This window comes from Oncorhynchus gorbuscha, linkage group LG26 (genome assembly GCF_021184085.1).
Source record: "Oncorhynchus gorbuscha isolate QuinsamMale2020 ecotype Even-year linkage group LG26, OgorEven_v1.0, whole genome shotgun sequence".
Lineage (NCBI taxonomy): Eukaryota > Metazoa > Chordata > Actinopteri > Salmoniformes > Salmonidae > Oncorhynchus > Oncorhynchus gorbuscha.
Genome location: NC_060198.1, coordinates 37,653,761 through 37,669,569, shown reverse-complemented (window position 1 = coordinate 37,669,569; position 15,809 = coordinate 37,653,761). Strand labels below are relative to the sequence as shown.

At 43.6% G+C, this 15,809-nt stretch overlaps 3 protein-coding genes across 9 annotated transcripts; 2 read left to right on the top strand and 1 right to left on the bottom strand.

The window, feature by feature from the left end:
* Positions 1-104: 104 nt before the first annotated feature.
* On the top strand, positions 105-3,240 carry LOC124015582 (serine/arginine-rich splicing factor 2-like). 7 transcript variants are annotated; one of them, XR_006835191.1, is made up of 5 exons: positions 105-740; positions 1,048-1,342; positions 1,837-1,978; positions 2,457-2,526; positions 2,918-3,240. XR_006835191.1 is itself a non-coding variant. In XM_046330924.1 (3 exons), exons 1-2 carry the CDS (start codon positions 352-354, stop codon positions 1,325-1,327), a joined length of 639 nt encoding a protein of 212 aa, XP_046186880.1. In that variant the 5' UTR covers positions 105-351; the 3' UTR covers positions 1,328-1,342; positions 2,457-3,240. The 7 variants fall into 7 exon arrangements, 3 of the variants coding, with proteins under 3 accessions (XP_046186880.1, XP_046186878.1, XP_046186879.1); XR_006835192.1 differs by lacking the exon at positions 1,837-1,978 and having other exon boundaries at positions 105-710; XR_006835190.1 differs by lacking the exon at positions 1,837-1,978.
* Positions 3,241-5,398, bottom strand: mettl23 (methyltransferase like 23). Its single transcript, XM_046330925.1, has 5 exons — positions 4,505-5,398; positions 4,179-4,283; positions 3,822-4,059; positions 3,654-3,738; positions 3,241-3,568 (listed from the first exon to the last, which is right to left on the bottom strand). The coding sequence occupies exons 1-5, from the start codon at positions 4,604-4,606 to the stop codon at positions 3,409-3,411; spliced, it is 690 nt and encodes a 229-aa protein (XP_046186881.1). The 5' UTR covers positions 4,607-5,398; the 3' UTR covers positions 3,241-3,408.
* On the top strand, positions 4,873-15,178 carry LOC124015581 (bifunctional arginine demethylase and lysyl-hydroxylase JMJD6). Its single transcript, XM_046330920.1, has 6 exons — positions 4,873-5,317; positions 6,725-7,113; positions 7,234-7,520; positions 9,722-9,857; positions 11,000-11,138; positions 11,902-15,178. The coding sequence occupies exons 1-6, from the start codon at positions 5,189-5,191 to the stop codon at positions 12,031-12,033; spliced, it is 1,212 nt and encodes a 403-aa protein (XP_046186876.1). The 5' UTR covers positions 4,873-5,188; the 3' UTR covers positions 12,034-15,178.
* The last annotated feature ends 631 nt before the right edge of the window (positions 15,179-15,809 follow it).

Here is a 15,809-nt window from a genome sequence, read left to right as displayed (position 1 = left end):
ATTAAATATAATATATTTTGGTGCATTGAATTATGATTTTAAAAATTGTAATTTGAAGATGTGTTGCTTTTCCCTCCAAATAAATACGCAGCAGCGTTACTCTTCAACCTCATTCAACGAGGAGGAGCAAGGGATAACATCTCGTTCTAGCAAATGGTCGGTGCTTAGGAAATCGTTATAAATTTGGAAAGCTATATTACATTTTTTAAAGAAAAACTCGACGTATTGCGAGCAGGCTGATTAAGTACGATAATTTTAATCAACATTTTTAAGCGGGTGTTGACCTTTCACCCACATTTTCTGGTAGTACCGTTGCGTGTTTGTTAGGCTAACTAAGGCCCTATCTGCAACATGAGCTATGGTAGGCCCCCGCCCGATGTTGAGGGCATGACTTCTCTTAAAGTGGATAATCTGACCTACCGAACCTCACCTGAGACCCTTCGCCGTGTCTTTGAAAAGTATGGTAGGGTAGGAGATGTTTACATCCCCCGAGATCGTTATACGAAAGAGAGCAGAGGGTTCTCCTTTGTGCGATTCCATGACAAGCGGGACGCAGAGGATGCGATGGACGCAATGGATGGTGCCGTGCTGGACGGACGCGAGCTAAGAGTCCAGATGGCCCGTTACGGACGTCCCCCAGATTCTCATCATGGAGGCGGTGGTGACCGTGGAGATCGTGGTGACCGTCGGCGTGGAGGTGCACCCCGGAGGTACGGGGGTGATGGCCGACGAAGTAGGAGGTAAGAGCTGAGCACATGGTTAAGTAGTTGCTCTAGCTCTCCTTCGATTGGGTCCTTTTTCATTGTTAGCTATGTGATAATTGTTTAATTAGCGTTAGCTATGATGTATAATGTTTGTTTAGGAACTTTAATGTTTTAACGGTACCTTATGGCCCTTGTTTCGATTATGTAGCGCCGATCAGCCACCATTACAAGCATGGTTCATTGACTTGATAACTAAGCAGCGTTTTGAGGCTTTACGTTTACAACTGTTTTTAGATGGGTGATAACTCGACATAACGAACTTACACTCGTTTCTCCTCACCAGTCCGAGGCGTCGGAGACGCAGCAGATCCCGGAGCAGAAGCCGATCTCGTTCCCGCAGCCGCTCCCGCAACAGCCGATCAAGGTCTCGTTCCTACTCTCGCTCCAAATCTCGCTCCCCCAAGAGAGACAAGGCCAAGTCCCCGTCCAGGTCCCGCTCCAGATCCAAGTCTCCCAAGTCAAAGTCCCGTTCCAGGAGCCACACCCCTGCGGAAAGAGCCTCAAGATCAAGATCCAAGAGCCAGCCCAAGTCACCTGGGGAGAATGGAGCTGAAACCCCATAGATGACTGACAAAATGGTAAGTGTTGGGCAAGGAGATGGGACCTTAACACTACGTCTTTGAGGTGAAGTCTAGCGTTACACTAGTTTGTATGAATAGCATAGGAGGGTGATGTGGGGATATTATGTGTGGGATGGATTTGCACTAAGTCTCCCTTTTCCATGGTTATCTGTGGTTGAATAGAAGGGGGTTGGTTGTGGGATGTTTTGACAATGAACTGCTTTAAGTCTTTCCACCTCAGTGGTTATACATATTACTGTAACACTGGGCATGGCAAAGAGGAATGGAAAACTCTCATATGGTGGTTGCCTTAAACCCACATTTGATGGATTTTGAGGACTATTCCCTGGTCACAATTTTTTTTTCTGTCCTGCCCAATGTTCCAGTTAATTATCAGTGTAGAGGAAATTTAGGTCCATTCTTGCATTGTACATATGTGGCATTTGAGAATACATTTTTACCGTAAAAAAAATAAAATGTTCATAAAAAAATCTGGAATTCTCTCCTCCAAGCTGCGGAATCCTGTTTGCAAAAGAGGAGTTTGAGGCAGTATGAGCAGTTAGTGAGCTGGGTGTGTGAGCTGTCCGGGCACCTGCTGCTGTGGGGGTTGCTATGGAGCAGGCCGGTTGCAGTCAGTGTTGGGGTGGTGTTGAGGTACGTCTGCAGGACAATGGACAGAAGCCTTGCATTGTCCTCCAGGTCATGCTCTCTGCTTTTTGGGGGCAAAGACTTGTGCTCAGGAGGGAACCAAGGTTTGTCTGACTGGTTTCTCATGACAAGATTTCTCATTTTTGTGAAGCCCGGGCGTCTCTTGACGTTTGGTTCCTTCCTTGAACCAAAAAATTTCAACCATCAGAAATGGGTTTGCATAGCTTTTGATTTGGCTCTTTCAAATGTAGACTAGTTTCCTACTAATATGGTGGAAATGTGCTATGCACATGAAGTTGGCATTACATTGCCCGCTGATTACCCCATACATATGGCCTGGAGGTGTCTCCATGTCTATCTGAAGGGAGGGGTGGTAAAATTAACAAGCCATCGCCACTTCTTTTACTGGAGGTTGAAAACAAAATTGAGTTATTTTTTTTCCAACACCTGTTTCTTACATCCTTGTCTTTCAAACATTTTTCAGATGAGATGCCAATGAGGACATCACACTTCAGACTGAGGACCCAGTCCATACAATGATTTCTGTGTAAAAGGTTATTGTATCTTGATCTGAAGGCAGTTTTTTTTCTCTCTCGTTTGCCCAGACTGCTTGTCTTTCATTGTGCAATGTTTAAAAATAAAAACTATGCTTAATGTGCTTTTGAGGTAAATGGGCTAAAACTCCTGGGATTTCAATTTGTTGGACTGTACGGCTATTTGTCATAGTGAAGATTTGATGGCCTAGCTTTTACAACTGTTATTTTGGGTTTCATGAAGACAGTTGTTAGTTGGTATAAGGCTATTACAGAAGTTCAAATGGATAGGGCTCTTAGAATAAGTATGCAAAGAACCAGGCATGGATTTACTTGCAGGTCAACTTTGCTATGTAGCTTTGTTTCATTTCATTGTGACTAATCTTCTCTCCTGTATTTTTTTGTGCACTAGGCGCAGTTGTGTAGCAGTTGAGTATTGCTGGTTAGCTGTTAAGGTGGCGTGTTGCAGTGCTTGGCTGTTTCCAGTGTTCTCCGGAATGCCCCTGTGGCTACAATGCTGTGATGGTGCCAACTTAAATGATTGCTACAAATTCACCATCGGTAGAATGCCTGTCTTTCAACAAGTTTAAATGTTCTCTTATTCAGAGCACTAAGTATGTTGTGCTAATTTTGTTTAATGCATTCTGTCTTGCCCTTTGTGCATTCCTTTTCCCCCTTGCAAGAGTCTGTATAGGTGTCCACTGTGAAAGCTAATAAAAATTGTCTTCAAAAACATTTTGGTTATCATTTTATTTTAAAACTTTAACGGAACACTATACAACTTACACTATTTTATAATTCATTGAGTTTTGAACCATTGATCTTGTATTGCGTCTTCACTATTTGACTTTGACTGTGCCTTGCTGGTAGTAACTGAAGGATAAATTGACAATTGTCTTTCATTCAGCTTTCCTTGTCCTCAGTTATAATCATTTGTACAGTATGGCTTCCAGGAAGTGTTGACCCAGCTAGTTGATCTTTGTTGGCATGGAATTTCTCCAGTGGAATGTTGAGACACTTCAAGTTCCATTTGTGCAGCAATGCCTCTATGGACCAGTCGGCGCTGAACATACATGAAGACAAAATCAAAATGAGTCATGTTTACTTGACATTACCTGACAGCCATGGACTGGTCCTGAAAGGCATACCTTCTCTCTTGGTAAGTTGTCCAAAATTGGGCCTCAGGGTTTTTTCTCAAGAGGAAGGAGATGGTCACCAGGACATTTTCAAAATCTGAAAGTTGTAAATTCACAGTTGAGTTACAGATCTTGACGCTCTGTTAAATGTTCCATACTAACCAGTCAGTCTGAACTTGCCTTGGGGCTCATAGAAAACGTCTGATCCCAAGATGATGTCTAATGGAGGGAGGAGCAGAAGGTCTGGGGAGACTTCTCCCCAGGTAATACCCACCACAAGCACATTGGGCAGTTCATTCACTTCACAGGTGCGCCTACAGTTCTCCAGACACAGTGGAAGTTCTGCACTGTCTGACAAGATCACTTGTGCCCCACACTTTGCTGCCACCACACCAGGTAAACTCACGCCAGCCCCAAGCTGTGAACAAACAGCAGTGCATGCTGACTCAATAGTTTGTTTTAGAAACAAGTTACACATTAACATGGTAAATACGTGAATTGGAGTAGACTATGAATTTGTTTGGTTCAGTAAATTACCTCTAGCACTGTTTTGTGCATCAGCTCTTCCCTGTGTGTCCACACATATTGTGCTAATACCACTGCACAGGGCCATACATGCATCCCATATTGTGGGTCAAGGACCTAGTACAGAGGGGAGAAACGACATGATTACAGTTCACATGATGAATGTCAACTTCCATTGATTCAGAAAAGTCTGCCTGGCAGGATATATTCTGTACGTCTCTAATGAACTCGGCAGGCTTCAGGGCCAATTACCACAATGCAGTTGTAGGCGAACAATATTATTTACAGGAACGTCGCTGGTTCCAAATGGCAAAAGTGTAGATAAAGTGCGCAAAAACCTCAGGGATGGAAACATTCAGTGATTGCTTCGGGTCTTCGTATTCTTCGAATGTGAACGATTTCTGCACTATGTTGGACATCTCAGTTGCTCTGTTTTCCATTTTACCATCCCAATTGTGAAAGTGAGAGTTAGTAAATCAATTCAGTGGTAAAACGTCACGTTTACTGTCATAAAACCCTTCTCTTCTAAAAAACAGACACGCTTGCGACTGTCTGCTGGAGGACGGGAAAACGTAGAACGTATACAGCCAATGACATGTGCTAATCACTGGTGGGAAGGCGTATTTTACATTTTATCCAATTGGTTTTATGGCTCGCTCTTATATGTGACCAACGAGCTTCCTACCGCTCACTGGGTGGGCGGGCTTCAAATTGTAGTGACCCCGGGTTTGGTTGCAAGAGCATTGTTGTAGTTAGCTGCTTAGCTAATTTCATCCGGGCAGCTTCCTCCTCGCTATTAAAAGTGCGCTTAGAGCAACATTTTATTTTTAAGGCCAACGTGTCGTGTTTCAGTAACACCAACAAAGTACTCGTATGGAGTTGCTTACCGTTTAACTTTAACTAAAGACTAGTCACTCAAATAAAGTTCGCTTCACTATAGTTACTAGCAAGTTAAGCTAGCAAATGTGTTTGTCTATGCACCCCAGTCTAGTTAGCTAGCTCAAGTGCCTAAATTCGCAGGAATGAACCATAAAAGTAAGAAAAGGATCAAAGAGGCGAAGCGGAGCGCCAGACCTGAGCTGAAGGACTCTTCAGACTGGACGAAACATGACTATTGCGAGACTTTCGATGTGTCACACCGCTCAGTGAAGGTAAACTGTCGGTAGCAAGCTATCCATGCTAGGCTAGCCAGCCATGTTAGCTCTTTCAACACGTTTCACCTTACAAAACCAGTGCGGTTGGTCACGTAGGCTGCTGCTGCACTTTCAGCGCGCAGCGAACTTCATTGGCGCAACTGTCAAATCGGTCAGGCTGGACTCGAACGCTGTGCCACATCCCATTCCGTTAATTATTGACCAAATTAGTTTGACGGTGTATAGTTATTTGTTTGTGAAATAGTGACATAGTTACATTTGTATTTCATTGAGGCTTACATGTGAATATTATATTAGCCTGTCACCACTAACAGGTAGTCAACCTACTGACCCATGTTCTCAGACCCAATAGACAGCTGAAGGTATTTTGTCCAACTCGATCCATTGTTTATATTTTTTTTAAGACTACTGTAATTGTATTATGCCTGTAGGAATTATTGCCCTTGTCCTCAGAGATAAACAACTACCATGGTTAGGAAAGCCCATACCTTTTCCATAGTGCGTCCTGATAAAACACTTTTATTGACACAATCACTACAACAATGTATGATTGCTAATGCATTGATCTTACAACCAACTTCATTGTTAACTGTATGTATGAAATAAGCCCAATGGAGGGCATTTTCTTTGCTCCATGTGGGACACTGGGTTATTGCCAAGTGGTTCAGCAGGAGATTTGTTTTCATCACAAGAGTTAAGGGCTGCTCTGGGTTGCTAAGAATACCCATGACACTCAAAGCTTAGGTAGTTTCAAGAGTTGTCCTATATGTTAACAACTCAACTCAGCATTTTTGTCTCATTCCTTCTCTTTTGGGGTTGAGTTTCTGAACTTAACCTCAACCTGGGGCTGCAGGTAGCCTAGTGGTTAGAGCGTTGGACTAGTAACCGAAAGGTTGCAAGATCGAATCCCAGAGTTGATAAATTAAAAATGTCATTCTGCCCCTGAACCAGGCAGTTAACCCACTGTCATTGAAAATAAGAATTGACTTCCCTAGTTAAATATATGTAAAATAAATAAATAAAGTTGACTTTCAGACCCCGTCATTCCATGTAAAAGCAGAAAAAAATGCCCATGACCCTTTGTATTCCCTTTGCCCCAGATCAAATGGTCTTCTTCCGAGTCTACTCAATGTTCCATTTGGTTGCATTGCATTCAAAAACAATTGATCTTTTATTGTGATGCAGTTTTGTAAAACACTCATCCTCAATCCGTGAGACCAATACTAGGCTAAATGACTGGGAAGCATTAAGTCAGAAATGACTAGTGTTCCATTCGAATTCAGTACAAAGTCATTTATATTGGTAGAAAGGTTATTGATTAAAGTAGTCGTACATTCATGAAATGTAGCCCTCAACCCTCTCTCTTTCACCCACACAAACTGACATGACATATGCGTCTCACAGGACAATGTTGAGCGTGTGGACACCCTGCGTCTCAGCGCAGAGGAGTTCATCCAGCGCTTCGAGAGGCCCTACAAACCTGTGGTGCTGCTCAACTGTCAGGATACCTGGCCCGCACGCGAGAAGTGGACCATGGAGCGCCTCAAACGTAAGTACCGCAACCAGAAGTTTAAGTGTGGTGAGGACAACGACGGGTACTCTGTGAAGATGAAGATGAAGTACTACGTGGAGTACCTGGAGTCCACACAGGACGACAGCCCACTCTATATTTTCGACAGCAGCTACGGCGAGCACGCCAAGCGCCGTAAGCTGCTGGAGGACTACCAGGTGCCAGTTTACTTTAGGGATGACCTCTTCCAGTTCGCCGGGGAGAAGCGTCGGCCTCCTTACAGGTAAGAGCTATTCTCAGTGACATTGTTAACTGAAATAGCTGCAATGTTATTGTATGTTCTGTGAAGTTGAACTAACTCTAGTAACACCTGTCCCTTTATTTTTCTGTCTTTTTTTCTCAGATGGTTTGTAATGGGTCCTGCCCGCTCTGGCACTGGCATCCACATTGACCCGCTGGGTACGAGTGCCTGGAATGCCCTGGTGCAGGGGCACAAGCGCTGGTGCTTGTTCCCCACCCACACGCCCCGGGAGCTGATCAAGGTGACCCGGGATGACGGGGGCAACCAGCAGGACGAGGCCATCACCTGGTTTAACGTGGTGTACCCACGCACCCAGCAGCCAACCTGGCCTGCTGAGTTCAGACCCCTGGAGATTCTGCAGGGACCAGGGGAGACCGTGTTTGTTCCTGGTCAGTGGGCTACCGCTGCCACTTTATAGACATGTCTGGTCTGTCTTTCACGTAGAATACTGTTTGACTGGAGAGAGAGAAGTAGTTTTAATCTTCAGCGATTTTGAATAATTTGTCAAGATCTGAAAAGGCCAGGGTTCAGGTAGTTAGGAAATATATAGAAGTAGGGCAGAACATACAATGAGTATGAAAGGTCTTTGATGAGAAGTGATATACCAATGTTATCTGCTGTGAATACATAAATTATAGCTGTGTTTATATGTACATATATGCATATATACAGTACCACTCAAGTTTGGACACACCTACTCATTCAATGGTTTTTATTTTATTTTAACTATTCTCTACATTGTAGAATAATAGTGAATACATCAAAACTATGAAATGACACATATGGAATCATGTAGTAACCAAAAAAGTGTTAAACAAATCTAAATATATTTTATATTAGCCACCCATTGCCTTGAGGACAGCTTTGCACACTCTTGGCATTCTCTCAACCAGCTTCATGAGGTAGTCACCTGGAATGTATTTCAATTAACCGGTATGCCTTAAACATTCATTTGTGGAATTTCTTTCTTTAATGTGTTTGAGCCAATCAGTTGTGTTGTGACAAGGTAGGGGTGGTATACTGAAGATAGCCTAAAATAGTAATAATAAAAACCCTTGAATGAGTAATGTCCAAACTTTTTACTGGTACTGTATATGTGTGTGTGTGTGTGTGTGTGTGCCATACACTCACCAGCCAGTTTAGATACACCCATCTAGTACCGAGTTGGACCCCCCTTTGCCTCCAGAACAGCCTGAATTCTTTGGAGCATGGATTCTACAAAATGGCGGAAACATTTGTTGCTCAATTGATATCAAGGGACCCTAACGTGTGGCAGGAAAACATTCTCCACACCAATACACCACTGCCACCAGCCTGTACCAGGCAGGATGGGTCAATGGACCCATGCTGTTTACACCAAATCCTGACTCTGCCATCAGCTTGATGCAACAGGAACTGGGATTCGTAGGACCAGGCAATGATTTTCCACTTTCCAATTGTCCAGTGTTGGTGATCGCGTGCCCACTGCGTCTTGTTTTTAGCTGATAGAAGTGGAACCCTCTATGGTCGTCTGCTGCAATAGCCCATCCGTGACAAGGACCGACAAGTTGTGTATTCTGAGATGCCGTTCACACCACTGTTGTACTGCGCCATTATTTGTCTGTTTGTGGCCAGCCTGTTGGCTTACATGATTCTTGACATTCTCCCTCGACCTCTCATTCATGGGAGAGGTCACAGGACTGCTGCTGACTGGATGTTTTTTGTTTGTCGCACCATTCTCTGTAAACCATAGACACTGTCGTGCGTGAAAAGCCCAGGAGGGTGGCAGTTTCTGAGATACTGGAACTGATGTGCCTGGTACCAACGATCATACCAAACTCGGTCGCTTAGGTCACACATTTTACCCATTCTAATGTTTAATCGAGCAGTAACGTGATGCTTCTCTGCATGCTTTATATAGTAAGCCACAGCCACATGACTCACTCTGTAGGAGCGATCCATTTTGTATGTAATAAACTGTCCAGTGATATGTAATGTATGTATTCACAGCTTTTCACTTTCACTATGTAGCTGGGCGATCCTAGCTATCCTGCTTCTGCTAGCTCTCTCCATGAATATCAACAATAAGTGTAACCGCCACCTTGTTTACAACCACACTTATTGTAGGGCTCAGTGATCGACATGGTTGCAGAGGTTAATCCAGTGTTACTGACCTACCCTAATACCCTGCGTTAACTGACTGATAAGATGGGATTAAACTCTGTTTCCTTTGGATCTGGTCCAGATCTTGAACTTTTCCTGTTTACTCAAGTTGGAGACCAGAGTATTAGGTCCTGATGTCTGAGAGTGTGTATGTGAGGGAGTGTATTTGTTTCAAGAGCAGAACCCTGTTGGACAGGCTGTTCTGTCTCCTCTGAAGATGTCCATCCATACCTTACTATTTCTGTCTATCCACCCACCTCTTCCTCCACTCCATAAAGGTCTTGGAAACTAATAACTAAGATTTTCATCAAAATACCCCGGACAGAGTATGTTTTCTGCCATGTTAGGTCAGATGTACAAAAATACACCATGGACATTCTGTGTTTTCTTTTCTGTAGTTTGGTGATCTGAAACCTAATCCTGGTAATCTCTGTTGCTTGTTCTCTAGGAGGCTGGTGGCATGTGGTTCTCAACATGGACACCACCATCGCTATCACTCAGAACTTTGCCAGCAGCACCAACTTCCCCATCGTGTGGCATAAAACTGTGCGGGGCCGGCCCAAACTATCAAGGAAGTGGTATCGGTAAGCACTCCGAACAGAACCCCCACAGCTGTAGGAACACCTCGTGAAAGAAGAAACTTTAAAATATATTGACTGTCGGTAGGCTGTGTAATATGAGGAACAATTCTGCACGCACTGGGTTTTGCGTCACTGTTTATTTGGACCAATTACGATTTAGCAGGGTTGAACTTTCACCTGGCATCTTTAGAATTTTCGGATGGGAAGGGGTTAGTTTGGCCCATAGATGACTGAGATGATTACAGAGGAGGGGATGTGAACCTCTAGAACCCCCAAACTCGTTTTTTCATTGTTCCCCTCTAATCAGGGACTGATTTAGACCTGGGACACCAGATGATTACAATTAATTATCAGGTAGAACAGAAAACCAGCAGGCTCCAGACCTCACAGGGTAAGAGTTCTGGTCTATAGGATCCGCCCTGGTTCTGCCAATCGCACCAGGCCAAACATGTCACGACCCCCCCCCCCCCCCCCCATCATATCCAGTAGCTGGTCAGAGGGCAGCATTCATGTAAGATTTGGTTCTGGGCTTCCAAACATATGGGAACCAATAAAAAGTGTGTTGGCAGGTTCTGTAAATAATGGGTCATGCTTGCTGTGGCACTGGCATCCACATGGAACCTCTGGGTACGAGTGCCTGGGATGTCCGAGTGCAAAGGCACACGTGCTGATGCTGCTTCCCGACCCATGAGACCCGGGAGCAGCGAGGACCAAAAGCCCCAGTCCATACATTGGGCAACATTTTCGGGGTCCAAAGGGGCACTGATTTGTGCAAAAACTACTGCAAATTAATTTATAATCTGGCAGCGTAATTTAATTTAACTTCAACAATGTGTGTTCTATTGTGATTATTTAACTAGAGTTTGATATCCAAGCAATACATAAATAGTCGCCTCCTTATAATGGACCTTGCTGAAGAGATGTTTCAAATTAAATCATACTGCCAGATTGAGGTTTATAGTAGTTTTTGCAAAAATGTCACCCATAGCTACCTTTGTAGGTACCTCAATGGGAAAATACATTGTAGAAGAATGGCCTCTGATATTCCTTTACATGGTCTTTCATGATAATGCTCTAATATATTTGCACCCAGATCCACAAACTTCCACGAGGGTATTTATTTTCATGCATAAAATCTCTCTTAGAATCCTGAAGCAAGAGAGGCCAGACATGGCTACCCTGGCAGACAAAGTGGACCTCCAGGAATCGACTGGCATCGCCTCGGACAGCTCCAGTGACTCTTCCTCCTCCTCTTCCTCCAGCTCCTCTGACTCAGACTCAGAGGTACATCCTGTTCCCTCAAAAAACACACACACACAGTGTGACATTCACACACATGAATATACAGTAGCCTCCAACTCTAGGGACCCCTGAGCTGGGTGTAAGATAGAGGGCAGCAGGCACCTGTTCACATGCGGGCAGATGTCACGGGGTCTGCCACACATGTGCATGTGAAACAGCCACACATACTGTTTAGCGCCACACGTCCCCTCACTCTGAAAGGCTGTAATGCAAATGTCCTATCTTTCTCACTACTGCATGCAGGCAATAACATGCCTTGATATTAAATTTAGAAGTCTAGATGGAAGAAATTACAAGTTACTATTGTTCCCCCCCTAAGTTGTCCTGCTGGATCACAGAAACGTGGCCACGGGTCTTGGGTTTCTGGTACTGGGGGAACTGGTGTTGAATAGCATGGTGGACAGCATGCCCTTCCAGTTACATATACATCCATATCAGGTTGGACTGTTGGGTGGAGGTTGGGGGTTACCCTTGTGTAATGGTCTCCCCCTGGAGAGAATATTCTGTTCTGCTGACTTGCGTGTTCTACTGGTTGAATAAGAACACTACTGTCATCAGATGATTGTCTTTATATAGCATATTAAATTGGTAACGGGTGTTTGTGAGTAGACAGTGTGTATGAGGGACAGTGACACCTAGTCCCCCCCTATTATGTAAATGGAATGTAATCGATATGTAGTATGTTCTATGTAGTGATGTATCCAAGACCTCCCCCACCTCTCGGTTTTGCCCCTCTCCCCTACAGGCTGAGTCGGGCTCGGAGGGGGACGCCATGTCTCACAGGCGGAAGAAGAGGAAGACGTGCGGTATGATATCCAACGGAGACAGCAGCACCAAGGACGACTGTGTCAGCAAAGAGCGCAGCTCCTCCCGGTGACCCCCTCGCTCCGCCCCGCCTCACAAAAGGCCACACCCAGGGGCTTTTGCATGAAGAGCAGCCAATTTGTTTGTTTTCATTGGTGTGTCTCCAAAGGAGAGTCTGGTGTCCCTCTGTCAGTCTGTTGAATAGATAAGAGGCTCAGCCTACTCATAGGCTGTGATAAAGGAGATTCCCCCTGAGGCGTGGACCTGCTGGAGGTTTATCTGCCACCGCTCAGCTTCTAGTCAAATGTTAATCTATATTGCTGTTGCTTGTGGGGTGTGGGAAGAGCAGTATTTCAGTGCAAGGGAGGGGTGTTGACCTTTGGAGAGAGGTGGGCTGTTGCCTTGTTGTACATCAGGTACTGGGTCTGAGGCAGGGAGCCGGCTGGCCTGTCTCTACAGTGCCATGGTCTTACGTTGCTCAGTGGGGAAAAGTTTTCTATTCACAGTGAGATGATGGCTGGCTGGATGGATGGATAGGTGTGCTTTGGATTGACTTCACTTTGCAGTACATGGGGATGCCAGTTGAGTTCTGTCATGGCAGAGTTGACCATCTTTAGATATTAAAGTGTACTGTGAGTTTTGTAAGTTGATAATGTATGGCAGGGTAAGGGTGGAGGGAAATGCTGCTGCCTTAGTCTGCAAAAAAGTCACTGATTTATATTTTTAGTTAACATTTATGCTTTCATCCTCTGGGCTTCTTTTGCTAGTAACAGTTGAACTGATATGCATATGTATTGCAATCAAAACAGTTAATTCAGAATCAGTTAATTCAATGAAATGGTTAGCAAATGAACAGTCCACAATCCAGGCAAGACCGTCTAGTGAAACAACAGCTTTTTCAAGACTTAGCCCAAGTCATCCAGCAACAACTGTAAAGGCCAAGGGATCCCCCCCCCCCCCCACTTAGATTCAGCCGGTTCAGCTTGAAATTCAAAAGCTTGACCTTTTAGGAGGTAATTGCCTATACTACACTCCCTTAGCTCCAGGTTGGGTAAAATGAATCACTCTCAGGTGCCACAAATGAATGTTGGGCTATCAACAACAAAATTCCACCCAAGAAACAACAACAATATTGCCTGGTTATGTCATGTTTCTATGACTTTAATTATGATATATATTTTTTTAACCTTTTATTTAGTCAGTTAAAAACAAATTCTTATTTACAATGACCGCCTACTCTGGCCAAACCCGGACAATGCTGGGCCAATTGTGCGCTGCCCTATGGGACTCCCAATCATGGCCAGATGTGATACAGCCTGGATACGAATCAGGGACTGTAGTGATGCCTCTTGCACTGAGATGCAGTGCCTTAGACCGCTGCACCACTCGGGATTAATTTAATTACATATGGGTTACTCACACATTTTTCAAATTTGTATGATAAAATTGTTATTGTCTCTCGTAAAAGTGAGCCCTTTGCTGCTATATTAATCAACATTTTAAGATGAATGAAATCAAACTATTCAAATAATTTGACATTACACGGCTATACTGTAGATCAGGGGCATCAATTGAAAAAATTATTCCGATCTCAATTGACATGCCTAAAACCAAATTGAAACTGCGTAGAAATTATAGTGGACATAATTTATAGTCTCTAAACTCTGTCCAGCTTGTTAACAGTCATCAAAATGAAAGCTGGACTGTCGGGGCACATAGAAAATGTGAGGAATAGAGAACTATTTTTTGCCAATTTTGCAAGTAATATAACCAATACAAGTGGACCTCAGTGAAGACAGAACGTGGCCCTTTGTGGCAAAATGAGTATAACACCCCTGTTGTTTCCCCAACCCAAATCATGCCTATTCCTGGTCCAAAAAGCACTTTCAGAGAAGTCTATCACGGATGCGTTTTAGTCCAAGATTAGAATGAACCTCTTTCCAGGAAAGGAGCCCTAGGTGTTTGATCTTGTGTTCTCATTCTGAGACCCCATTTTATATTCTCCATCACATACAGAAGGGGGCACCAATGCCAGAGTTCTCACACTAGCTTGGCACTAGTGTGTAGGTTACAGTCCAGAAGATACAGTTGTGTTGAAAGTAGAAATGAGGGCTGGCACAGGGAAAAGTTTAAACATATTGTAGGCCTTCTAGTTGCACATCTTGATCTTATTTATCTGTGTAGTACAGCTAAGGGGGTTTGTGAAATGTTGCAAATACATTTTATGTGAGGGGATAGGTAGATATTTTGGACAGGCGAAATTCATAGTTCTTTCCAAGTGGCTTCTAGGTTATGTGGCATATACTGCTCTACAATGATTCAACTGCTTTGTATTTCGTTAGTGTAAATTCAAACAAAAGCAACTAGCTAATACATTACTGTTATTCAGCAAATACAAGTTAATGGTTTGAATGCAGATTCTGCGTGTATAACTTTGTTCTGTGGGGTTAACATGGAGTCAAGTGAATACTGTTTTTTTGTGCTTTAAAATGTGGCTGTCATCTAAAATGATTGAAAGTACTTTGAAATATGTGAATTGCTGTATGTCTGTGCAGTAGGTGTTTTCCACTGTCTTTAGACAAAAGTGCCTATAAGCACCAATTGATACTGTCATTGGCCTGCAGATGAGAGGTTGTGTTGCTACTTGTGGTCAATGCGTCTGGTGTTTGCGCTGTTTTTAACCCATTAGGTGCTCATCTCAAGCATTTAGCACTATTACGATTCCTGGGGTCGGTCACATATAGTGCCTTGGGATCCGATGGGGGAATGGTGAGAACCAGGATCCTATGTGGGTACAACTCAGTTGTCTGTGGCTTCCTCTGGTCAACCTCTTCCCTTCAGCTGCACTGATCCAAATCTACAGGACTGGAAAATGGAAGCCCTCTATTAGGGTTCCGTCAAATTGCTTTCACCTATCCTGTCTGTCCAGATCAGGGCTTTCACCTGTTCTGTCTGGCCAGATCAGGGGTTTCACCTGTTCTGTCTGGCCAGATCAGGGGTTTCACCTATCCTGTCTGGCCAGATCAGGGCTTTCACCTATCCTGTCTGGCCAGATCAGGGCTTTCACCTATCTTGTCTGGCCAGATCAGGGCAGATAAAGGAGAATGCTGAGAGGAAGCCATTTTAAGATATTTAAATGTACACCCAGACATACCTTGACGCTAACCAGATCAAAGTTAATAAATTATTGATGAGTTAATAAATTATTTTTTCATGCAGCAACGTGTTAATGTTTCATTCTACCTATCCATAGTTTCATCCCAATTTATCAGAATCCCTTTACAGATGTTTTATAGATTCTCAACTAAATCAATAAATTGTTCCAAAACTATCCAAAAAAACAACTATCCAAAACCATTGGCCTACCCTTAGCCTGTACCTTAACCCCATATCAGTAGTGTTGCAGTTGTTAGTTTAATATATTTAGTATCTGTAAGATTACTAAACTGGTACCTGTGATGCTAGTTGCCAAAGCAAACCCTAGTGAATCATAAATACTGAGGAAGCAGTACGTCACTAGTATGGCTGGCTGGAATTTGCCTGTGATCGTGTCAAATTGGGCAGGGCATTTGGCAATGGGATATTCAGTGATCTGAGTACACACAGTTTGTTTTCATGGACATTGTGAACATCATAAGGGTAATACAGTGCCTTCGGAAAGTATTCACACCCCTTGACTTTTTCCACATTTTGTTGTCTTACAGCCTGAATTTAAAATGGATTCCATTTACATGTGTTTGTGACTGGCCTACACACAATACCCTGTAATGTCAAAGTGGAATTATGTTTTCAAAATCTTTACAAATTAATTTAAAAAATGGAAAGCTGAAATGTCTTGTCAATAAATAT